The sequence below is a fragment of the Tiliqua scincoides genome, chromosome 3 (assembly GCF_035046505.1).
Source record: "Tiliqua scincoides isolate rTilSci1 chromosome 3, rTilSci1.hap2, whole genome shotgun sequence".
Taxonomy (NCBI): domain Eukaryota; kingdom Metazoa; phylum Chordata; class Lepidosauria; order Squamata; family Scincidae; genus Tiliqua; species Tiliqua scincoides.
Genome location: NC_089823.1, coordinates 223,634,700 through 223,659,861, shown reverse-complemented (window position 1 = coordinate 223,659,861; position 25,162 = coordinate 223,634,700). Strand labels below are relative to the sequence as shown.

Sequence of the window (25,162 nt, the reverse complement as noted above, 5' to 3'; positions counted from 1 at the left end):
TCTCAGCTTGTAAACTGCTTCATGGATATCATCTTGATGCTATCCCTATAATTATTATCCCCATAACGCAGCTGGGTTGCTGAGTTAGAGGTTGTTGAGGCTACCCCTTAAGCCGCTTAGTGAGGCCATGGCAAAGGCAAGAGTCGAACCAGGGACTCTCAGCCATGACACAACACCAGCTATTTTATATTATGTGTGTGCTGGAGGGGTGAGTTGTGCACCTCCACAGTGCAGAGAGGACCACCTGCATGGTAAGTGTATGAACCATGCTAGAGACTTGTTCAGGGCTACCCTGCAGGCCCATTGCCAATCCAAGGCTACTGAGGACTGGAGTATTTCGACCACCTCCTACCAGATGAAATTGTTTGTTGCCTCAGGCTGGTGTGTGAGGCTCTTCTGCAGGTCCCACCAGTATGATGGGAATGCAGGAAAGAGCCTTCTCTGTTGCTAATCCTACCAGTGGAATTGGTCTGCCCCACGGGTTTTGTTCGCTCCCTCCTTCATGGCACTTCATGCCACAGTAATGACCTTTTTATTCCAGCAGTTCCTATGAGCTACTTCATATAGGGGGGGGGGCCCTCTGTAGGTGCCTTTCAGCTGCTGTGTTGGTTCTTATTTATTTGGTATATATATTATTGCGATTATATCTGTTGTGAGCCATTCCAGTGTTTCATCTTGAGATAAAAATGGTGTGATAGAAATGACTTTAATACACAGAAATAATAATAAATAACCCATCTCACTGAAACCACACTGAACTGATCCCATGACATAACGAGGCCGCCTCAAGTTTTTCCCCGGAATATTTAATATGATTCATGATAAGAGAACTTAAGATGCATACAGAACACTTGCTTCAGTGCTCAAAGAGCCAAACATCCATTAGCTTAGAACTCAGTACAGCAATCCTGTCAAGCAGGACAATTTTAGGTGCTGTATACCTGAGGCGGCCGCAGCTTCAGAGCCTTCTTCATTCACTTCTAGGAAAGCCTTGTGAACTGCTTTTGAAAGGTAAAGCTCTTTGTTGTCTGGAAAAGAAAGAAGAACAAGAGGATAAGTCAGACTTTCAAAAGAAGGGCCTCCCAAAGTCTGATGGCTTCCTCAAAGCATCAGAGGAAAACAGTCTTTGGAGATGGTCCATAGGCACAGAAAGCAATGGGAGATTTGCCATTTATTCCAGGAAGACACAGACTCTAATATCTACAGCTAATGTGTTTTGGCTCCATATTTTTCTTTAATTTTGTTAAATAGCATGAGGTGACAGGTGCATGTACAAATCATGGCAAAACTGCAGCGAGGAGGTAGGGGAACCTGCCACAGTTCTAATACTATTTGCGCGTCTCTGAGTTTCACTTGAAGTCTGTTAGGAAGCAGAACAACAGAGTCCTTGTCCAGCTGCATCAACAATACTTTATGCTTCCTCATCTAATTGTGAGTTGGGGTTCTGTTATGCCATTTACATTTACTGCAACCTGCTCAAATAGTCTAGGACAGAGGCTCCCAATCTGTGTCATGAGGCCCGCTGCTGAGCAGTGAGACTGCGGTGCAAGCCTAAAAGTAGCAATAAAGAAGGCTTGGCGTGGTGGACAGAGCTACTGTGTGCAAAAACCGTGCACTCAGAAAAGCCCTCTTGCCCACCATGGTGTCCTTACCACTATTTTTAGACTACTTATCAGATTCACAACCCGGAAGAGTGACTGGTGACATCATCGTGTGACATGAAACGTGTTACTGTCATTCACTTCCAGGTTCCGACACTGGAAATGGGACTCAGTAGCTGGGTGAATTTGGGAAACGCAGCCTTAGGATAAAAATACGGGAAATGGACTGGACAAAAGAAGTTGATTCAACCTCAAAAGGGACTGGAGGCTGTCATGCCACCAGAGTAATCTGACTGTCAGACCTAGACTGGGAGCAAGCATTTGAACACACAATAATAATTGATTCTGGGTGCAATCCCAACCCCTTATGCCAGTGCTTTCCAACACTGGCATAGCGGTGCCAATGGGACATGTGCTGCATCCTGCAGTTGGGTGTCACTCATGGAGGCCTCCTCAAAGTAAGGGAATGTTTGTTCCCTAACCTCAGAGCTGCACTGCCCTTAAGTCAGTGCTGGAAAGCACTGACATAAGGGGTTAGGATTGTGTCCACCTTTTGCATGCATTCTTCTGTTTGCTCAAACAGAGACCCAAGATGTCTCTTTGCTTTTTTTCACCAGTCTAATAATTAAAAAGGAAGGTTGCTTTTGCCAAAAAAAGAAAAAAAAATGTACTGTATCTACGGCGTCAAGCCAGAACTCCAAGTAATTTCAAGACAGTGCCTCTAACCCAGGGCGGCCAGAATATTGCTGGATATTTAATTTAATAAAGCAAACTGTGAACAACCTTTTCAGCACCACCTGGGATGTCGTTTTTATTCACAGAGAAAAATTAAGAAAGCCGACTGTGGAGCCCATTAATCTTCTTGGTGCTTAAAGCTCTGTGTTCCTCTATAAACAACTTAATCTTTAAATAGTAGAAGAGTTAATTTGTTCAAGTAAAATAGGTATGTGGGTTTAAAGCTCTTTCTTGGTTTGGGGAAGGGAAAAGTAGTAGAAAAGTATAAATCTCCAAGAAAACATCCATCTCTTGGATGAAATGTGAACTAATTCACTGCATCTGCTGGAATTTCATGCTTTATAGCCCAGCGTGTGCTGCATCAGCAGAATTCAGACACTAAATAAAAGTTTGTAAGCAGTAAGAAGTTAAGAACTGCTCTGTTGGATCAACTCCAAGATTGATCTAGCCCAGCACTGTTTCTGACATTGGCCAACCAGATGCACCTAGAAGGCTCACAAGCAAAGCAGAGCAGCAACAGCTTCCCTTGCTGTCTCTCCCTGGCTTTGGGTGTTAAGGGTGAGGCACCAGAGATCTCTAAGTGGAGTCCTTTGCTCCCTGTTATCATGGGAGCTTGCTAGTGGAGAGAGCCGATGACTTGGTCTTCGCTGCATTACAGCACCACCACTGCAGATGGCCGGAGGGTGGTATTGCAGCTCCCAACTCAGAAGGGATCAGGTGAGATAAGGGGTAAATAGGGGTCCATGTGGTCTCGTAAAGTTGACCTAACTTCTCAGTGTGAGCAAGTCATTGCTCAGGCACCAAATCAGCTGTGCTCAGACTCCTCATCCCCTTCTCCTTACTTGTTTGCCTACTCATGCCAATGCCTGGAGGTATATTGCCTCTTGGAGGATCAATTTATCTATCATTGCTCATAACCAGCGATAGAGTGTAACCCCCATGAATGCACCCAATTCTTATTAAAAGCCATCTGAAGAGTACGTTTAAATGCTACCGCTGTGCTTTTTCCCCCCTGTCTGAAAAGGCTGGCACTGCAACTGAGTTTTAAATTTTACAAAAGTTTCAGACACAAAACTAATATGGGAGGTCAACTCAGAATCTGAATTCTCCAAAATGTCATTTGAATTCTCCAGAAAAAGAGTGAATGGCTAAAGAATGGCAAACCCAGAGAAAAAGTCTAGTATGTGGGGAAAGACATCTGTTTTGGAAATTAAAGACTTTAATGTCTTTAAAAAGCTATGGGGTGCAGCAATTGAGGAGAAAATAATGGACTGTACTCTGTATGTATGAGAGTTACAAGATCTAAATTAAATAAGCTTTGGATCACATCAACTCGGCTTATTAATTCCCAGAAAACATAAGGACAGGCATATGGTTTTAATACACCGGGTTTCAATATTAATATTTTCCATACAAAATCTGGATCTAAGGTGTACGTTTTCAATATGCAAGTAGTTCTAAGCTGTCAGCTCTGGTCTCTTTTCCTTTTCTTTTATAATGAAGGAAAATAAAAACCAAAGAAAACACACCAAGCTGTTATGAAAAAGAGAGAGAGAGAGAAGAACAGGGGTAGTGTTGAAGCAGCCCCAAACCTGGTTCCTTGGAAGCAGATAGCTTTGATACCAGTGGAACCTAGCTGTGAACAAGGGCGGCTTAGGACTGCTACATTAGAGGATATGTGACCAAAGCGTATCAAATAATAAGTGGCTTGGAAAAAGTTGAACAGACCATCTTTCTCTGCCCTTTCATATCTTGCTAGCACTTGCACAGCAGTGAACTCAATTGGGCATGCAGTTGATTTATTTAAAAACAAATGAAAGTCTGTTTCCACATAGTAGATCTGTGAAACCTTTCCCACCATGAGTAGTAATTAACAGCAGGATGTTAACAAAAGGACTAGACACATTTGTGCAGAAGAGCTGTGAGGCTGGGCAAGTAGGTCATCCACTGCGATGCTCAGTGTTTCCAACTCTGTTATCGTAAATTGCCAGAGCCTCTGATTTTCTGGAGAGGGCAGTCAACATGGTCATAGTAGGAGTGAATTATGGGTTTCTGTGTGACTTCCTCTGCCCCCCTTCTATGCACTCCTTTCATGTAATACTCCTTGCTTTAACTGAGCATGGGGAGGGAGACTGACACCACGCCTGCAGGCCCTGCCCTCTGGCACCAACACATTTGCTGCTGCTTGCACTTTAGTGAACAAGAGAGAATAGTGGTTTATGGCACACCAACATAAACCCTGATGAGCTACAGATTACCTGAGTAGGACCCCTTGCTCATAAATACCAATGTATGGCTACTGGGGGTGAGGCCAGCAGATGCAGAGTCAGGAGCAGGGCTGAGCAGGAGTAGGGCATCTGGTTGGCTGTTGTGGGAAGCAGGGTGCTGGATTCAATGGGGTGGAATGAGGTGGGGGGAGGATATTGGGAGAACTTGCATGCGTGAATATCCTGTCCCCATCTGCCTCCCTTACAGCTGCTGTTACACACCTTGGATTTGCACTTGCTAAACAGCTGGCATTGCTCCAAGGCATTATATGGTGCCAATGAAGGCTTTCCACAGGGTAAGCAAACCTCACTTACCCCAAGGAGATGTTTCTAATTGCCTCCCTTCCTGTGGATATATTGCGCACTCTATTGGCATGGCTGCATCAGTGGGGAGGGGGGATTTGGGTAGGATTGGACTGTCAATCAGAGCAGGATGTTAAATAGAATAGATCACATTTTGGTGCAGCAAGACTCTCCTTTTGGTTCTTACAAAGGTACAAGAAAATGATTTACTATAGAGCTATTGGATAGACTGAAATCATTGCAAGGGCACTGACTTTCAGCGAAGAGGTGAGATACCAATACAACCTATAGCCTATATAATAAGACACAAACCCCTATCACTCCAGTTGCAGACATGGCTCTATCTCAGCAAGACACCAACTGTAATTATCAGCTAGTTGCTGTTGCCTGGCTGTAAGCCAGGTCTCAGCAGTGAGTTTATTGCTAATTTCAACCACCCAATACAAATCGATATTGAACTAGAAGCATACATGGATCCAAAAAATTGGGAGGGGGGGGGAGAGAAAAATTCATGAAATATGAACTATAACGAATATCACACTCATAGCAGAAAGGAGATCAGAGCCAGAAACTTTAACAGAGGCGGGCATAATTAATAACTTACTAAAAATCAAGGTAGCGAGGGCTGGCCCCTGCTGATTCTGACAGCTCTGTTCGGGGAGACACAGAACTCTTTTGGAATAGGGGCGGGAGAGAAGAAGGAATTCTATTACTCATAAGAAATGGCAATTCAGCCCAGCTTGTGATCATTAAAAGAAGATATTACCATAGCAATACCTTTGGAATTTTTGTTTGTTTGTTTAACTAGTATGGTCATGTACAGGAACCTCTACAATAACTGCTTTCGGTTGACACATTTTAGGAGGTTGCAATTTTGTGTGGCAAACCGCTTCAGGCACTTGTAAAAGTGACACTTACACTGACATATGATTAAAAAATAAATTCAGATGCAGAAATAAATTTCTGTTTTGCAAGTTCCCACAAGTTCCACCTTGCCCCTATTTAAGAGCATGAAGTTACGTTTTAAATCAACCTGCGGTGACATTTCCCACTTGTCCATCCATCCACCACAAGGCATTCTAGCAGGTGCGCCACCATGTTGTGAAAATGATCGTGGAAGATCTTCGTGGCAACTTACCAGCAAAAATTGATTTGTGTGTAACTTGAAATAAATTATCTCCACAGTCTAGCTTTCCTTCCACTCCTGGGACTTGAGGATGTCCACAAATAGTGCTAATAACAATGTCTTAGGCACTGTCTATTGAAATCTGTGAACTTAAGTGTGAACCCTAGGTTGAACCGCACCCTTCATTTTGTTGTTGAAAAGACTCCACCGTCTTATTTCAGATCAGAGATAGGCAGCTTAAGACACCAATGCCACAAAGGTGACTCCCCTCCCCCCAAATTCTTCTTTTGGAAGGACTACCCAAAGGACATATTCTATACATTGGCATCACAAACTGCATAGGCCAGAGGAGAAGTCACATCCACCCCATTTTTCCTGCCCCAGTTTTAGAACATTTTTCAAAAACGTTCTCTAAAATTATTTTGGACCTGACATAGGCAAGAAACGAAAGCACAAAATGCATCTTACCAGACATTGCAGTGAGATCAGCAGTTCGGCTGAAGACTTCCGTAATTCCAAGGCCCTTCAAAATCTCCTTCAGATCTATTTCCTGTTCTATTGTGAACCTTGTGAGAACATACAAAAAGAAGAAATGCCCTTAGATGCTCTGTTTAGAAGTTTTATTTGCAAATTGTTAGAGGGAAAACACTTGAATTTATACAGAAGAAGCCAGCAAGGTGTTTAGCATGGGGAAATACATTATTTTTAAAAAGTGGAACTGAGCTTTGTCACCAGTTTTTCACTATGCATTGTTTTGTGTGCAGTGATAACCTAAAATAAATGGATTTTGACTCATACAATATCACAGTTCCTTCTCAAAGTCTTTGCAAAGGATTCTCAGTCAACAGAATGCGTGTATGTGAACATCTCCGTCTGCAACTAGGTGAAATGCAGTTGTAAATAGCGTCTGAGAGTGAATTCCAAAGGCAGAATAAGAAAAGAAAAAAAATGAAAGAAAGTTGCAAAAAAAAAAAAAAAAAAAGATTAAAGCTCAGTCCTGAGCTGCACAGGGCTGCAGTGGTGCCGAAAATGGCTGCTGCTGCATCCTTCACGCTCTGGGTAGCCACTAGCAAATGAGAATCCCTTGGGGTGGTACTCTGAAGGATAGACAAGTAGAGCTCCACTGAACTGAGCCAGAAGGCCAACCGGTCTAATTGTCTACCCCTGAAGTTTGGGCAGCCACCCACAAATTGACCTGCAAAGTGCTGATGAGGCTAGGGACAGCTGCACTGCTGAAAGTTTTCAGGAGCAAACAGTTCCAGATGCATCTGTCAAGGAAGGCATAAATATCACTGCTGCATGAGGCTGGCACATACTGCTGCACTGCTAGAACACTGGGAGAACCAAACACGGCATCTAAGCTTTGGACAGAATATAGTACAACTATATTACTCCAAACAGAAGTGATTTCCCCAGCATTACTGTTATCTGCTCCTCTTGGGTATGGCCAGACTTCGGCTTCATTCTAGAAAAGACATGGCCAGCTTCAGGAGCCTAGGGGCTAAATGCTTTGGTATTCGTGGGCTCTGGGACATGTTCGCTCATGCATTTTGTAGCACCCGTGCAGAACTGCTCTGCCCTTACTGTGAATAATCGTAACCAGCCCCTAACATTGGAATGAACTTTGGCAAGTTTGAGCTTTGGCAAGCTCTGAATACCAGATGCAAGAGGGTGGCAATAGCATATAGGTGTCTTGTCTCGGGTGCTCCCTGAGGCACCTGGTGGGCCACTGTAAGATACAGGAAGATGGGCAAATGGCCTGATCTAGCAAGGCTGTTCTTATGTAACTTTTGGAAGCTCTAATTTCAAAATATAAGTTTGTTACTTAATTGGTGCATGGACACCTTGATCTATCTAGACCTCTCTCTGATCTACAGTCCTGCCACCCTTGTTCACATTCCCCCTATCCCATTCTTCCTATTTATATATACCACACATACCTCCCTTGTTCCAATAGGCACTGGAGGAATTCCATGGGACTTTTGGTTGCATCCAGAAGGTGTTTCTGTGGCACGGGGAGGCTGTGTTCTATCCACCTTCCAGGGCCTGATCTGCTGACAAGGCTCAGTGAGGATTTCTGCTAGTGATATCGCTGGTGTGAGTCTGAACTGACCTGTCTTAGGGGGACTTAGGTAGGATTGGGTTGTGAATCAGGAAAACTACGGAGAAGCTGATCTGCAAGGGGGCCTACAATGCAAGCAGAGGTTGGTGGTGGTGGGGTCACAGAAATCTCCTGAGTCAGATTCAGACCACAGGAGAGGTAGCCTGCCCCTTAAGAGCTCTGAAGCAGAGTAACATTTCTGATCCCTCTCACTCTTTCCAGTCCTACCCATTGAATCGCAGTGATGTGAAAACTCTACCTGCAGAATTGTATTCTATCTACTTCAAAGCAGCTGAAGAGGCAGAACTCTTTATATGTCTTTTTTGGTGGCAGGGGTTTCAGAGGGGTTCATGACCCAAAACAGGTTAAGAACCACTGACTTAGAATATGGTATAAATAAAATAAATTGTTCACTCTGAAGATATGACTACAGCATGATTTGAGCCAAAACCGCACACTGCATGAAGAAATGACAGACAAACCACTTCCACTACCAGCAGAAACTGTTTCCAGGAATCAGACAAAGAAGGATCTGATCCATGAGAGAGGCAGAACAACATAAAAATTCCTGACCATCTGGACTCTTTCAGCGAATGAGTTTGCATGTAAGCAACAGTGAGAAAAGGTAACAGGAGCCAGATTTAAAATGTGACAGGGGCATCATGCCAGACAAAGCAGCATAGTTGGAAACACTGAAGGAACTCAAAAGCTTTTATCAGAATGACAGGAGCATTAATTATGAAGGATTACCTTTCCACTGTCAGTTGCGGTGGAATACAGGGGGAGAGCACGTAGCACAACGGCAGGGTCTGTTACAGAGTTCTATAGACAGCCAGACAGCTAGGGATTATGGAATAGTTTACCAGTATTGCTTCTTGCAAGAGGTCCACTGAAAGCCCAAGGAGATTATGCCCAGGACAGAGACAGACAGATACCAGGGACCTTTTTCAAAGGGTAATAAGTGTTGGGGCAGCTCAAGCATTAAAACAGGGCTGGCCAACCTTTCAACTGTGAAATGAAAAGCTGTACCTGCTGAAATTCCCTCACTTAAAAAATGGTTAAAGGGCCAGGAGACCTAATGTTGAAAGGCTGCCCACCCCTGCATTAAAAAAACACATTTAAATGTACATTAATGTTCCTTCAAAGAACATTTTGCGCTTTCTAAGAAAGCAGCAGGAAAGCTGAAGGAACCTCTGCCATAAGAAATCAGCAGGAAAGCTAGAAGGAACCTCTGCCATTTCAAATACTGGAAGTCTGCAGCTAAAAGAACTGGCCAGTTAATTCAAAGCAACCGATGAAATTCCACCCAGCCACTCCACTGACTCATGGCTTTCAAGAGTGCTCTTAGGTGTGCTGGGTCACAGTGTTGCAGAGGCACAAAAAGGCAAGGTAGCATCCCGAGCATCACGCTCATGGAATCTATGTGATGGAAGGCACTCACCCCATTCCTCCTTACTGCAGCTCCTGAGCCCCTTCAAAAGCTGCAGCTGAGTGTTAGGGGATCCTTGCTAGTGGTGCGGTCTTGTTGCTGAAGGCAACTGCAGAGAAGGGGGAAATACGGAGCAGCCCTCTTATGGGGGTCATCTGGCACAGTTGCGATCTCTCAGCTCTACAACCCCGTAAGGGTGTTGTGAAGGTAAAAAAGGGGAGGGATGGTGGTGTCACCATGTACACCGTCCTGAGGTCCTTGGAGGAAGAGCAGGAGAAAATAAATAAAAGAATATCCTCATTTCTATCCCTGTCACTTTGTGTAGCGCAGGTGCTGCTGAGAAGCCCTGGAATAACACTAAATGACTGTGACCATAAACTAAGCATTTTAGATTTCTATGACAGCTTGAAATTCTATTGTGTGCTCAGAAGAGAGAGAATAATTTCTGGTAGTGGCAGCAGAGTCCTTGGAGCCTTCCAGCTCCAATTACTCATGAGAAGACAATTTGTTTGGATTTAATTTGATCCAAACAGGAACGCTTGGTACTGTCGCCTCTGATTTTCTGGTTGAAACGTTGATTTCTGTTGGTTACCTGGAGCAATGACAGAGATGCACTCCTGGGCACAAATGCTCCGCATGGCTTTTCTGTAATTTAGCAAACACAGTGGTGACCTTACAAGCTTGTCAGTCACCTTAAAAAGTGGCGCGTTTGCCATTGCACAAGCTTAGCTTCTGCTGCGCCTCTCAACGGTATGGGGAATTGTATAAAACAATGCACCATTAATTTATGGAATTCACTGTGGAAGGATGTGGTGATGGCACAGCATTGACAATGGCTTGAAATGGGAATGACAGGGAACCACAAGGCACAGGTGGTGATATCCACGAGGGATCCATTCTCTGACCCCCCCTCCCGGTGCAGATACAGAAAACCACAGATAATGAAATCCACGGTTTTGGCACCATTAAACTCTCCGAAGGTTATGAGTTGCCTCTGGAGGGTTTTCTGAAGCCTGAAGAGGCTGCACGTGGCCTCTGCAGGCTTCAGAATGGCCCAGAGCATGAAAAAACGCAAGTTCTGGTTTCCTCTAGAAACTGCAAGTCATGTTCTTTGCCCTTATAAGGCATTCTGAGGACCTCCAAGGGCTTCAGGATGCTTTATAAGGGCAAAAACATCACTTCTGGTTTCCTAAGGGAAACCATTTTTTTTTTTTTTTTTACACTTCGGGGTCATTCTGAAGCCTGCAGAAGTCACGGGCAGATGTGTAGCCTCTGTGGGCTTCAGAAAATCCTGACTGGAATGCAGCTCTGGTCACCTTCAGAGGGTTCATGTTGGGCCAAGTCCCTCGGACCTGCGTTGAGCCAGATCCATGAATGGAAAATCCATGGATAAATAGGCTTAACCTGTACACAAATTCAAGGAGGAGAAATCTATCAATGGCTATTAGTCATGGATTCAGCTATGTTCAGATCCAGTTGGATCCAGCACTATGATCTCCAGGTGCTGGGGGACAACTGAGGGAGGTGGACCATTGCTCTCATGGTCTGCTGCAGTCTTCTTGGAGGAATCTGGTGGGCTGCTGTGGAAAGTGGGATACTGTACAGATCAGTGGTATCCAAATGGTATCCAGCAATGTCCTTGACAATTGTGTCCTGGTCATTGGTATCCCTGAACATTTGTGTCTGTTTTTTGTTGTCTCATTCATTTGCATTCCACTATAACTGGGGAACTATAAACCACATGTCATTGGGTGACTAATATTTTATGCCACTGAGGGCCCATTCCTACCCAACTTTCAAGCCCTGATGCAACCATGCCAGTGGGACATGTGCTGCATCCTGTGGGGGGGGGGGAACACACACACACACACACTCACAGAGGCCTCCTCAAGGTAAGGGAATTCTGTTACCTTGGAGATGCATTGAGGCTACATTGGCACTGAAAAATTGGTTAGGATTAGGCTCTGAAAATCAAGGCTGTGCCTGTCTGCCCAGACCCACCTTGACTCCAGCCTCTTCGTCACTCTAGAGCAAGGGTGTCCAAAGTTTTTGGCTGGAGGGCCAAATCATCTTTCTGACATCTCTCTGATTATGTCAGAATGCCAGATGCAAGGGAGGGCACCAGGATGAGGTCTCTTGTTATCAGGTGTGCTCCCTGGGGCATTTGGTGGGCCGCTGTGAGATACAGGAAGCTGGACTAGATGGGCCTATGGCCTGATCCAGTGGGGCTGTTCTTATGTTCTTATGACACTGTGTCGGGGGCCAGGGAAAGAAAGAATTAATTTACATTTACATTTAAAATGTACATAAGTTTACACACATTAATATACTAGAGGTGGAACTTATATGAATGAATGAAGGTCTTGCAATAGCTCAAGGCCTATAAAAGGCCTTGCACAAAGCAGGGCTGGCCTTTGCTGCTGCTACTGCATCACAGATGTGAAAGAACAAGCAGTGGAGGGAGCCCTCACCCCTCAGCTAATGCAAGAGGTCAAACAGTCGCCCTCACGCTGAGAGCAGTTGTGTTGGGCCAGTACAGGCTCCAACAACTTTCCAGAGGGCCAGAGGCTCGCTGGAGGCTGGGGTCTCCCTGAGGAACACATTGGAAGTCCTCGAGGGCCGCAAGTAGCCCCAGGGCTGGGGTTTGGGCACCCCTGCTCTAGAGCAATGGTCAACAAATCGTGGACTGCTATGGGTTCTGAGCTGTCTGTGACAGATCAGGAGAGAGATCTTGGGGTGGTGGTGGACAGGTCAATGAAAGTGTCGACCCAATGTGCGGCGGCAGTGAAGAAGGCCAGTTCTATGCTTGGGATCATTAGGAAGGGTATTGAGAACAAAACGGCTAGTATTATAATGCCGTTGTACAAATCTATGGTAAGTCCACACCTGGAGTATTGTGTCCAGATCTGGTCACCGCATCTCAAAAAAGACATAGTGGAAATGGAAAAGGTGCAAAAGAGAGCGACTAAGATGATTACGGGGCTGGGGCACCTTCCTTATGAGGAAAGGCTATGGTGTTTGGGCCTCTTCAGCCTAGAAAAGAGACGCTAGAGGGGGGACATGATTGAGACATACAAAATTATCCAGGGAATGGACAGAGTGGATAGGGAGATGCTCTTTACACTCTCACATAATACCAGAACCAGGGGACATCCACTAAAATTGAGTGTTGGGCGGGTTAGGACAGACAAAAGAAAGTATTTCTTTACTCAGCGTGTGGTCGGTCTGTGGAACTCCTTGCCACAGGATGTGGTGCTGGCGTCTACCCTAGACGCCTTTAAAAGGGGATTGGACAAGTTTCTGGAGGAAAAATCCATTATGGGGTACAAGCCATGATGTGTATGCGCAACCTCCTGATTTTAGAAATGGGTTATGTCAGAATGCCAGATGCAGGGGAGGGCAACAGGATGAGGTCTCTTGTTGTCTGGTGTGCTCTGGGGCATTTGGTGGGCCGCTGTGAGATACAGGAAGCTGGACTAGATGGGCCTATGGCCTGATCCAGTGGGGCTGTTCTTACGTTCTTATGTTAGGGGAAAGCCTTCCCCATTGTGAGTAGTGCTTACCATTCTGTGCTGCTCTATCTTATCTTCCTATTTGATTTTTTTTCACAAAGTTGCACTGGGCAGCCACTTCCACCCTGAAATCGGGGCACAGAGCCTGATGGGGTGATATGCAGTGGAAGCAACTTTGTGAAAAGATGGGAAGATAAGACAGAGCGGCGCGGAATGGTAAGCGCTGTTCACAATAGGAAAGGCTTTTTGCAGGGGCCGGATGTGGTCTGTGGGCTGGGATTTGGAACCTACTGCTTTAGAGGGTAATGGGAAAATGTGATGGAAACTTGGGAACTGGCTTTTATAGAGAGATAGAAGATTCTTTTAACCTTTCCATTTAAATGTCCTCAAGGTTTTTTTGCAAATATTACTGAGTGAAGCATAGCAGAGTATGGATAAAATTAGATGCCATTTCTCTCCAGCACATTTTCATAATGGGGAAAAGAAAAGGTAGCTTGAAGTACAGTACTCCACAGCTGTAATTCCCCTTATTAAAATCCAGAGATTAATTGCAGACTCCAAGGTTGAATTTCTCCGAGGATTGCAAGCTGCTGGATGTTATCAATGCACTAAATAAATACTTCATAAATATTTTATGCTATGCCTTCAAAAAAAAAATGAAGAAGAGAAAATAAAAGAAAGGACAGCAGAAGAGAAAGACAGAAAAGACACGTGTGGCCTGCAGGCCCTAAATCCTGAGAAAAACCGAGTGGAATAAAATTAAATTTTCAGTGCCCTGAATGATTCCATCCAATTATAAAGTGAACATTTTTTAAACTTTTATATTTGTAATATGGTCTGAACGACTAAGCAAAGCTGAATTAATCACAGCATTTCCAATTTTCTGTCTGCGCTATCTGCACCTAACTGAAATTGCAGCTTTGCTTGTCCTAACAGCAAAATGGCGCAGAATTGTTAAATTATACTTCGGTTCGTTCTCAAATCATTGTTTCTCAGCCAAAGTGATCAACATTTTTTTAATCTACTTTTTGTGTAGCTGTGAAACAGACCATGAAGCTAATTTGCAAAAATGTCTTCCAAACATAATTTAGCTGAAGAACATAAAAATGAAAGAAGTACCCGCTAATAACAGTAACCAAGTCAGAGGCGTCCTCTTTATGGATTGCTTCGGTCTGTGCTGAAGTCTTCTGCATTTATTTTCCCATTAGTAGCACATGGACTGCACATTGTGCAAAGTAATGGTACCACTGTATTCTACTTTAGTCGGACCCCACCTAGAATGCTGTGTCCAGTTCTGGGTGCAACTATTTAAGAGGAATATTGACAAACTGAAGTGGGTCCAGAGGAGACCAGAGTGGGTCCAGAGGATGGTGAGATCATGTCCTATGACATCAGTTCCCAAACTGTAGGTTCATGGCCCGCTAGTGGCTCATGACCCAATTTTGGTGGTTCGTGAAACTGACAGGGCAGATTAGGCTATGTGCATCAAGGGTTAAATAAGCTGCTACTTGTGGGGAGCACTGCTGCCCAATCCCCATTGTGGCCATAGAGGCATGAGCAGTTGTTAAAGTGAAACCTTTTTATTAGGTGGGTCCCAATACTAAAAGGTTATGGAACCCCTGTCCTATGACAGGCCGATGGAGCTGGGCATATTTAGTTTGGAGAAGAGATGGTTAAGGGGTTCGCATGTCAACTACCTATAAATATCTGAGGGGCTATTTTGCAGAAGAGGGAGCAGATTTATTCTCAGTTTTTCTAGAAGGTAGGACAAGAACAAGTAAGTTTAAATTACAAGGGAAATTTTGATTCTTGATTTTAGGAAGAACTTTCTGACGGTATGAAGTGTTTGGCATTGGAGCAGTCTACCTAGGAAGATAGAAAACTCTGCATCCTTGGAGGTCTATAAACAGAGGCTGGATAGCCATCCATTCAGGATGCTGTACTTGTGGACAGCCTGCATTTGCAGGGGTTGGACTCATGATCATCCTTCCTTCCTTCCAGCTCTATGGTTCTATAACTTCAAGACAACATCGTGGAGAGAGTAGGTTGGATTTTCTCAGCACTCCAGGTGCATTCTCTTTTAACTGGGAAAATACAACAGCTCTTTGCTGCCGCTGCCCGCCCCCCAAAAAAAAACACAATGGCTTGGTTGTGATTTCCTATGTGGAATGTGGCTACATGAGCACCACTGAATATTGGGCTAGATCAGACAATATGCTTACCTGGACAGCAACCTGACACATGGTGGGGACTGAAAAGGGTACCTTCCCTTCCCAGCCACCTGGGCTACCTGTCCCACTTCTGATGCCACCAGTGTCAGTGTGTGGGCAAAACGATGAAAAATTCAATGTGTGTAGGCTCAGACTGTGCAACAGATTCCTCATTTTAACTGGGATATCAGCCAGGAGGGAAGACATGCTTTCACTCCCCATATGTAGAGGAATGATCTGGATAAGTGCACAATCCAGCCCACCTATTGTTTAAACGAACCTTCTATGAAATAGGCCAATTCAACATTTGCTAAATTTTTAATACCCAAGGCGCGGTTCCTTTCCTGGAAGAGAACCAGAGGCATACTTTAACAATCTGAAATATATATGCCTCTTGATCAGCTCCCAGAACAACATGCAGGCTGCTGGAGTACAGTACAGTCATTATGTCTCCAAGAATCCCACTCTCTCTTTTGGCCTGTCAAGACTCAGGGATGAATGAAATCATGCTTTTTGGCAGAGGATGATGCCTCCGGGCTTTGCGCATGGTCACCAACTGTAGCACAGTTTGCATCAGGGAATCTATATGTTGTTCTCTTGCCTCCCCAGGATGGCATAATTGCTCATAAAGCAACATAAATGAGGACCAGTGCTCCATAGAATCTCCATGCTCCAATCACCATAGGCTGGTTGATGTGTCCAAAATGGTGGTTTAATTTTTTCAAGCCTCACTACCCGTATGTTCCAGCTAATATGTTCCAGCACAAAGTTTGGAAATCACTGGTCAAATTAAAAAAAAAAAAAAACAATCCAAAAAATAGCCAGGCTAATGGCCATCTCTGTATAATTATATGTTACACAAAGAAATAGTTCCCTTTGTTTGCCCTGAATCTATTGCTATTTAATTCCCTGGATGGATCTAATGAGTCTGGGCTTTTCAAAGAAAGGAAATGAGAATATTTTCTCTCTATTTACTTCCCCCCACAGGGGACTGCAATTGATTCATGGGGCAATTCTGGGCACACTGCAATTGGTCAGCTGTGGCTATTATGATTAGCTGAAAAGAGCAGTCTTATATTTGCAGCCTCCAAGCACTGCTGGAACTCAGAATGATAAAAACATTCTGAGTTGGAAAAAGAGTTCTTGCCTTGTTACACATCCCAATAAGAAAGCTCAGCAGCTTTCAAAGTTGCTAAGAATCAAGGAAGAGAAGTAACGTAAGGGCTGCTTGTATCCAAAACATAGGAGTAATACATTTTGGTTGTGTTTGGATGGCCTCTCCCTATATACCAGTGGTTCCCAAACTTTTTAACACCAAGACCCCCTTTCTCGGTACAACAAGCTGTCAGGGCCCCCCTAAGACCTAGTGCTGGAAGTATTGTCATTAAAAAGGAAGTGACATCATTGTGCTGTCTGGGTTGGAAGTGTTGACATTAAGCAGGAGGTGAAGCCATTATTTTTTTTTAATAAATCACATTTTATAAGTTGCACTCACAAACAGCCCCATTTGGAGAAAGGGATAGAAAATTGATGTCTTTCAATATGGCAGCAGATGTTAGTTTAAAGAGAAGTTTTCCAAATGCTAGTGTCCAGATTTTCAAGTTTTCCAAGATGGTAGCACCCAGAGCTCTGCAACCCCCTGAAAACTGGCTCACGACTCCCTTGGGGGTTGTGATCTCTAGGCTGGGAGCCACTGCTCTATACTGAGTGCTCTGGTTGAAGCACTCAGGTGGATGGCAAAAAACTATAGCAAATCGATTTAAAAAACAAAGTCTCTTTGTTCTGGTGATTTAGAAACAGCCTTGCTGACCTTTGTAATGCACACAAAGGTAATGCACACAAAGCCTAAGTGTCTCTTCAGGCACTTAGGCTTCACTAGGAGGCAGCAATCCCACCCTTCACCAGGAGCCCCAGCAAGGTGGAAAGAATGGAGAAGGTGATAATCGCTGCCATTTAGCCTTCTTTCACGTGCTCAGGGGGAAGGGAGGAGTGAAGCCTGAAGAGAATGATTGATGGATTGTCAGCGGCTGCCCTCTCTGACATTATTAAACAACTCTTTTCCTTTAATTTAAAGGGCTCTTCTCATCAGCTTTGAGATAGAAAAATCTGTGGATACTTAGTCATACAAGTGATTACAGGTATAACCTATCTGTCTGCAACAGTAAAATAGTTTGTGATTTTAAAGGGGTGCATTTTTTCCCTTCTCCAGGGATCAGCACATTCGTTCTCATTTGCAGGGGTCATTTGTGTTGAGTCAAATCCGTGTATAAAAAAATCTGTGTATAACAAAGCTGGACCTGTATTTTATACATACAGCATATAAGAGCATCAGGAGCTAATGTGCTAGGGAGAAGGAGGGTGCTGTAAGCCATAACAGCTAGAATCAGGATGCAGTTGTAAGTACCTCTTGGTTATTCTCAAGGCCTGTTGCATTATCTCAGTGCTTGCCAAAATGCACCTTAGTATTCTACTAATAAGAGTCAGTTAAGCAAACACAGATAAGCCAGCATTCCAGCCACATTTCAAGCCACGAAACAATGTTCCAATTACATTTACACAGCTTGGATACAGTGGGAGAGAGGACGAAGGTGTGGTGCCAAACACCCTGTGAAATGTTTGCCTTGGCCTTCAGGTCATGTGCATTTTTCTTTCCCTCTACAATACTGACACATGCAGAAGCACTGATAAAACACCACCAAAAAGCCATCTCAATGGGATCATAAGTTATGACAACACCCTCTCTGTTCAGTGTTTCATCAGTGTGCACATATGTTCTGCCCATTGGTAAACTACCACAGACAATCCCCCCCAAACTGATACAACTATTTGTATCAAATCATACCAAGACAAATCACTCCAAGACAAGGAAGGTGAGCTAAAAGTGAATAACTTTCTAACGCCATGCAGAATTTCATACAGAATTGAAGGATGAGGAGATTTAAATTGCAGCCCCCCCCCTCTCTCACACACACACACCCCAACTCCAACATGCCATCCACAGAACCACACTGACTCTTCCCTTTTCCCAGTAAAAAACTGGAAACGCCTTCTCACCTTGGTAGATATACTTCCACCTTCTGCTTCTTCACAGAGCTTGCCCATTCCTCAATCAATTGGGCTTTGACCAGAGGTTCCAGGGTGACTAAAGGAACTTCCTGCCGAGATAGAACGATCATCATACTAATCTCATCCCCCTCGTAAGGTATTTCGAGAACTTGATAGATGCCTCCGGCTTCATTGGAGCCATCACTGAACTCCCCTAAAAGAGAGAAAAAAAAAAGACATAAAACATCTAGCTGGGCTTTTCGAGTTTGGTTTATTCAAATGTATTATGTCCCCTTATCACTCAGAGCAGTACTGAGAAATAATAAAACCATAAGCCGAGCAATTCCTTAGGGTTGAAACTCACACGGTTAAATCAATATACAGGTTGGCCCTCTATCTGCGGGTTCAGAACCTGTGGATTTGACTCACTGCAGGTTCCAGAACCATGGTGGAAGGCTCACTGTATCAAAACAAAAAATACAGCACTCTTTGCAAAGTGTGTGAGTTGGTCTGCTGTGGTTTTTCTGCTTTCACCCATCACTCATCTCCGTCATGAATAGGTACATGTTAGGCCTAGGTTAGCATGTGGAGCCTGAACCAAACTAAGTCAGTAACGGAGAAGTGGCTAGCAGTTCCCAGCTGCAAGAATGTGAGTAATTAAACAAGAATTACAACCCCTTGGAATGTTTAACACCTTAGGAGACGGAGAGGCGCCTGATCAAGCAGAATGGAATGCAGCTATGGATCTCCAGTTGGGAGGGGTAAGGACTAGGAGGGCTAGCAACCAAGCCAACTTTAAGAAGGTTCTGTCCTCAAAAGTTTCTGATTGGACAGTCTAAATAAGTATGGAGTCACCTCAGCACTATTAGCATAATAAGTATAATAATGAGTGCCCCAAGGGGTGTGGGTGGTCCTTCTTGAACAGAGTTTTGGGTGCAACATCCTGCACGCTGCGAGCTCCATTGTCTACCATGGGCACCTGGCCTCATAGGTAGCCCTGGGGCTAAAAGATCTACAAGAGTAACCGACCCAGGTGAGAAATAGGGATTAATAGAGACATCCAGCTAGCTTTATTATTTTATTGCTGATATGTTTCCTAGATGCTTATGTCTCTAGCATTTGCTGCCTTACTGTAACTTTATGTAACCTTATGTACTTAACAAACTAAAATCTCTTTTACCAAGTTGTTTCATTGCCTGTTGGGGACAAAGGTTCAGAATCGTGCCTAGCCGTTCAGCAAGCTACCAAGTGCTCACTGAGGTCTAGTAACTTGAGGACTGAAGCTTTAATTGGAGAAAGCACTCAGTGCCTGCAAGGGATAGAATTAAGCCTAGAGGGTCTCAGTGTCCCTGGACTGAGGCACTGGCACATACAGGGTGGTGGCAGTACTACTAAACAGGGGGGCCTTGAGGGCTTTAGGGTTCGAGAACCAAGAACTTTGAGCACCCCAAACCCCCCTAAGTTTGCGACACTCCTTTCTTTGTTTGCTGTGCAATAAACACCCTTATCCATCCTCACAACCACACTCCAAAGAAATATGTGAAAACATTTCCAGTTTACATTTGAGGAATGGAGACAAAGATTTGAGTGCCAGACTCCCCCCCCCCATTTATTCATATATATACAGACAAGTATGAAATATGGTACGCTTACTGGAAGCTTTAGATGCAATATTTTTTACACATCAGATCGGGGCTCCAATATTCATTCTACTCTGTGCACTACAGCACTTGATGGCATGATGGCACATCATGAAAGATAATCTCTAAACCTAAACAGGTGTCTACACATTTAAAAAGGGAAGCTGCCCTTTTAGCATTTAAAAAGGGAAGGGCTTGAATCCAAAGGACATGAAGTAGAGTTCTGTTTGAGCAAAGAGGTTTTCCTGCTGTCATTTCCATGGCAGCCTTTTGAGCCTGCCAGAAAAAAACATTAAGGAACGCTTAGGAACAGCACGCAATGCATTACAGAGGAATGCTACAGGGGCGGACTGTACAGAAATAAGATCCCCCCCCCCCCCAAAAAAAAAAAAAATCTGAATGGCAGGTTGGCCAGGAGGTGTTGCTTTACAACAAGAATATAAATGCAAATACGCTTTTTAAAAAATAGCGTGGTTGTTTCTGTAATTGTGGGAATTACTGTCCAGAAGCTTCTCCTACCCACTGGTGTAGCTGGGGAGCAAATGCCCCATGCAACACCACACGGGGGGGAAGGCGGCACCGCAATCCTTCCCCTGCTGCCCTTTTTTTCTTTTTCAGGGGCCATTTTTGGGCCTGTTTTTAAGGCCTTAGAAATCCTTTTAAAGGCTGGGTAGGCTGCCTGTGGCCTCCCTGGCCCTCAGAAGGTCTTCTGAGGCCTTCAAAATGCTGAAAAATTGCACTTCCGGTTTTCAGCAAAAACTGGAAGATACCAGGCGTCACCAGAGCCAAGTTCATAATTGCTCCTACCCAGATTTCATTGAAATGAATGAAATGTCCCTATCATTCTCATGGGGACTGTGCAGGAGATGTTCTCAATGGCTTTTGTCCAATGATGCATTAACATAAAGTGGAAAGTGGCATTAAGAGCTGAATAAGCAAACCTGTACGCCACAGTATACGCTGCAAACTCCAGCCCGATCTCGGATTGCTAGAAAGAAAAGAAAAACCCCTTGCTTACCATAATAAAATTCTCCCTGCTGATACATCATTGGAATTTGCACTTCGCTTTCATCATCTTTAGTGAAGGAGAACGTTCTCGTGTTCTCTGGCCTGAACTGAGACTTCCAATTTCCCTTAAAGTAGACTGCATTGACGAGGGCCAAGTGAGTAAGAGCGCCAAAATCTCGGGCTGACACAAAGTCTTTGATCATGCCTGTCAGACGAGAGGGGAGAGAAGGAGGGCATCAATCAACACGTCTAATTGAACACTTAAGTCAAAGCTTACCCAACCTGCAAAATGCAAGAAAACAAAATAAGACAAAGTAATATATCATTTCCAATTCAAAACTTCTTTCTAGACTCTTACATTAACCTGTCAAGTGTATGGAGGGAGGAGTGGAGGTGGCAGAACCTAAGCTTCTATGTCAGCAGATAACAGGAATATATTAGTCAATAATTCTGAAGCCTCAGCATCAAAATAGTACACAGCTTACAACGGACACCTATGCATGTCTACTGAGAAGTAAGTCCCACTGGGTTTAAAGGGCGTTACTCTCTGGTAAGCATGTACAAGATTGCAGCCTTATGGCCCAATCCTATTCCCCTCCCCCACTGGCGTAACTAGAATTGCGCTGGCAGAAGTTGCTTTAAGACAATTGTAAAGCAGCCTCTGTCGATGCTCACAGCAGGCCAGCTGGCAGGAGACCAGAGTGATTCCTCGTGTGCCAGTGGATCCATGGAGACCCATGAGAGCAGGTAAGCCCAGGCAGGGGGCCGGAGAGAGGCAGAGCAGGGGTTGAACAGGATGAGGGTGAGAAGAATGAAGGAGGAGTGGGCAGAACAGGGTGGTGACAAGGTAGGGAGGAGGGTGGAGCAGACCCAGGGGGAAGGGTGAAATTGGTGACAGTGGCACACACTGAATCCCCACCCCCTTTCCCAGGTCAACATGGCCCTGCACAAGCAACTGAGCTGGCAAAGGTCTGAGTCGACCCAAGTTAACTGTATATTAGTGGCTGCTGGGGTTTACCCAAGGGAAAGGGAACAAATGTCACCTTACCTGGAGGAGACTTCCAACAGTCAAAAATTTCCTGCAGGATACAGTTGTAGCCACTGTAACACTGTGCAACACTGGTGCCACTGTAGCCGTGTAACACTGGTGCCACTGTAACACCATGCAGGGATTTCAGTAGGATTCAGTTGTTAGTCTATTTAATTGGTGGATTAATCAACTAAAGATTTATGGGTTGTTTAAATGCAGCCACAAAGGTTTTGTCTGGGCTGAAAGGACTGAATCCTATTGTGCTGTCCATGTGCTTTAGGAAAGGGCAACTAAAACAATCCAGGGGATGGGAACGCCTTTCCTACGAAGAACAGCCAAAGTAAGTAGAAATTTTTAGCTTAGGAAAGAAAGATGACGCGGCGGACACACTTGACCGATTTATACAAATCATGCATGGTGTAGTAGAAAAAGTGGGGGGACAGAGAGGTTATTCTCCCTCTCTTGTAATACAAAAACTTGAGATCATTTGATGAAACTAACCAGAAAGGGATTGAGGGCTGACAAGACAGTATATCTCACCATGGACATGCATCTGGTGGAATTCATTGTCACAAGATGCAATGATGGCCACTAGGTTTAGTTGGCTTTAACAAAGAATGGGAGAAAGGCACGGAGAAGGTCTGTCAAGGGCTATATTAGTCACAGTGGCTCTACAGAACCTCCAAAACCAAAGGAAGAGTATCTCAGTAAACAAATTCCTAGGAAACAACATGAGGGCTATTGTCTGCTTTTGGACTTTGCAGAAACATCTGGCTGGTCACCATAGGAAACAGGAAGACAGATGAGGTGACCCTTTTGATTTGATCCACCACAAATCCTTTTTAAGGCCTTAAAAACACACTCCTATCTCAGAGCATACCAAGAGCATATCTAGTGGCATACCAAAATCATTTGGCACTCGCGCCCATAAATTTTTGGCACCCGTCCCCCAACAAAATTTTCTGTAACAGTTATGACATGAAATGAATAATAATAATGGCCAGAGAAGAAGCACAAATAATGAACATTTTCTTTTATTGAAAGTTATTAAATACCAATAAACACAGTTCTCTTGCAGGCAGCTGCACCCCCAGTGCCACCTTGGGAAGGGCTCTCGGACACCCCCTGCAGCCTGGCATCTAGAGCCGCACTATCCTATTGCACTATCCTATTGACAGTTTTCCATCTTCAAAGAATTTTTAGCAAAAAACTTTGACATAAGACAAAGTAGTCCTACTGACGGGAAACTTTGCCCGCAAAGTGCCACATCCTCACATTATGATGTGATTTTACCCAGACAAAGTTCCACAGGTTTTCAGGAGGAATACATGAGTAATGAATGGAGTAAGCAAACTCAGCATCCAGCCCACTGACATTTGCTCAAGGAAAAGGAAGCGACGTCTTGCATCTGTTCAAGACACGAGAGGCTTGTTAGCCAAGTGTAGCAGCTGCTGTGCCCACATTCCTAAATAAATCACTCCAATCAGAAGGCATTGTCTGCTACTTGGTGCTGCCAACTGGGAATGGATTGCTTGCTTTCGGTATGATAATTTTGAGTTTGGAATTCGGTATTGACAGTGATGAATCAAGCAAAAGCACCAGATTTCACAGTTCATTACAGATGGGTGCCATCATTTTATTTGGAATAAAACAAGCTACATGCGTCAGAGCCCAATATAGACCCCGATCCAATTTGCCATGTGCTCCTTAATGCACACATGGAAACTACATGTGCACATTTCTTTTGCATGCATGGTCCTGCCCCTTCCATTAAAGTGAATGGGGGAAACCATGGGTAGACGGGAGAGCCTCTGTCCACAAAAGATCATGTTTCACTTCACATCTCTACACTGGCTCCAGCACATACGTCCCCCTTGCTCTTATCGCTAAAGTGCTCCATGGCCTTGTACCCAGCCTACACCTTTCCCCCCATTATATTTCTTATTTTTTCCTATTATAACTCACCTCCTGCTTCTCCAATTGTTCTACCCACAGCCACCCAAAGACTCCTGCTCTATTGACCATTCTCTCTTTTTGCCTCTATCTCTAGAGCTCCTTTCCAAGAACCTATGTGATGACCTTTCTCTTGTCCTTCAATTCAGTCTTGAAAACCCACCTTTTTCATTCTTGGCTTGATCCCTCAGACCTTACATCCACAATGTGGAATTGTGGAATGTGGAAACCTAAGCATGTGGAATTGCTCCAGCTGTTCATTTGTTAGCCTTTCCTTTCATCTGTTAGCCTTTCATTTCCTTTTCTTCCTCCTCTCTTGGTTTCCTCTAAATTTCCACAGCAGATGAGGCATTTAAATCCTTGGGACCCATACCTGACTTTTTTCATTATATTTCTCTGAAATACTCCATATACGTTGACAGTTCTATGTAAATCATAACAATGGATGATATTCTTAGAAACTTGAACATGGAATTGAGAAATCATTCCCCCCTCTCTCTCACACACACATACATATATGTGCGCAAAACCATAGAGTAGTTAGTGGAAGTTTTACAAGTAAAGGTGGAGCCTGTTTATCTGCATATTTTACATCCATGGATCTGGCTCAACATGGCTCCCCTAGACCTGTGTTAAGCCAGATTTGGCTCCACCTGAACCCTCCAAAGGGGACTGGAGCCCTGTTCTGGAGAGCTTTCTGAAGCCTGCAGAGACTGCCTGTATCCAGCTGTGGCCTCTTAGGGCTTCAAAATGGCCTTGTACTGTGAAAAAACACTACTTCCAGTTTTAGGGCAAAAACCGGCAGGGATGTTTTTATGCGCTTAAAAAGGCATAAAGCATAAAAGGATTTCAGAACCTTGCACACACAAACAGCATAAGCCTATACATGTCTATTCAGAAGTAAGTTCCATTGAATTCACTGGGACTTACTCCCATGAAAGAGTGTATAGGATTGCAGCCTGAAGCAGGTAGCTAAATTAAAAACACCACTTGTCAGAATTCCTTTGCCAATTCCAGCTGACAAGGGCTACTTTCCAAACTAAGGAAAAGACGATTCTGAGCGTAAAATTAGATGAAGTTCTTGCCTATGAATAGGGGTGTCTGAAAATGGTTTTATTTTTTGGCAGATTTCATAAATTGAAAGGCAGAAAACGGTGTTATGCGATTTTATTCAAGTTCTCACTCCAAGTTCTCATTTTTAT

General features: G+C 44.1%; 1 protein-coding gene across 2 annotated transcripts in view; it reads right to left on the bottom strand.

Annotated features, from left to right (window-relative positions):
* Positions 1 to 25,162, bottom strand: part of SERPINI1 (serpin family I member 1) — a 108,028-nt gene that overhangs the window by 12,537 nt on the left and 70,329 nt on the right. For both annotated transcript variants that reach the window (XM_066622027.1, XM_066622028.1), the window contains exons 4-7: positions 20,988 to 21,182; positions 18,339 to 18,543; positions 6,501 to 6,598; positions 942 to 1,028 (exon numbers count right to left, since the gene is read on the bottom strand). In XM_066622027.1, the coding sequence (XP_066478124.1) occupies positions 942 to 1,028; positions 6,501 to 6,598; positions 18,339 to 18,543; positions 20,988 to 21,182 (585 nt within the window). The remainder of the gene's footprint in view (positions 1 to 941; positions 1,029 to 6,500; positions 6,599 to 18,338; positions 18,544 to 20,987; positions 21,183 to 25,162) is intronic.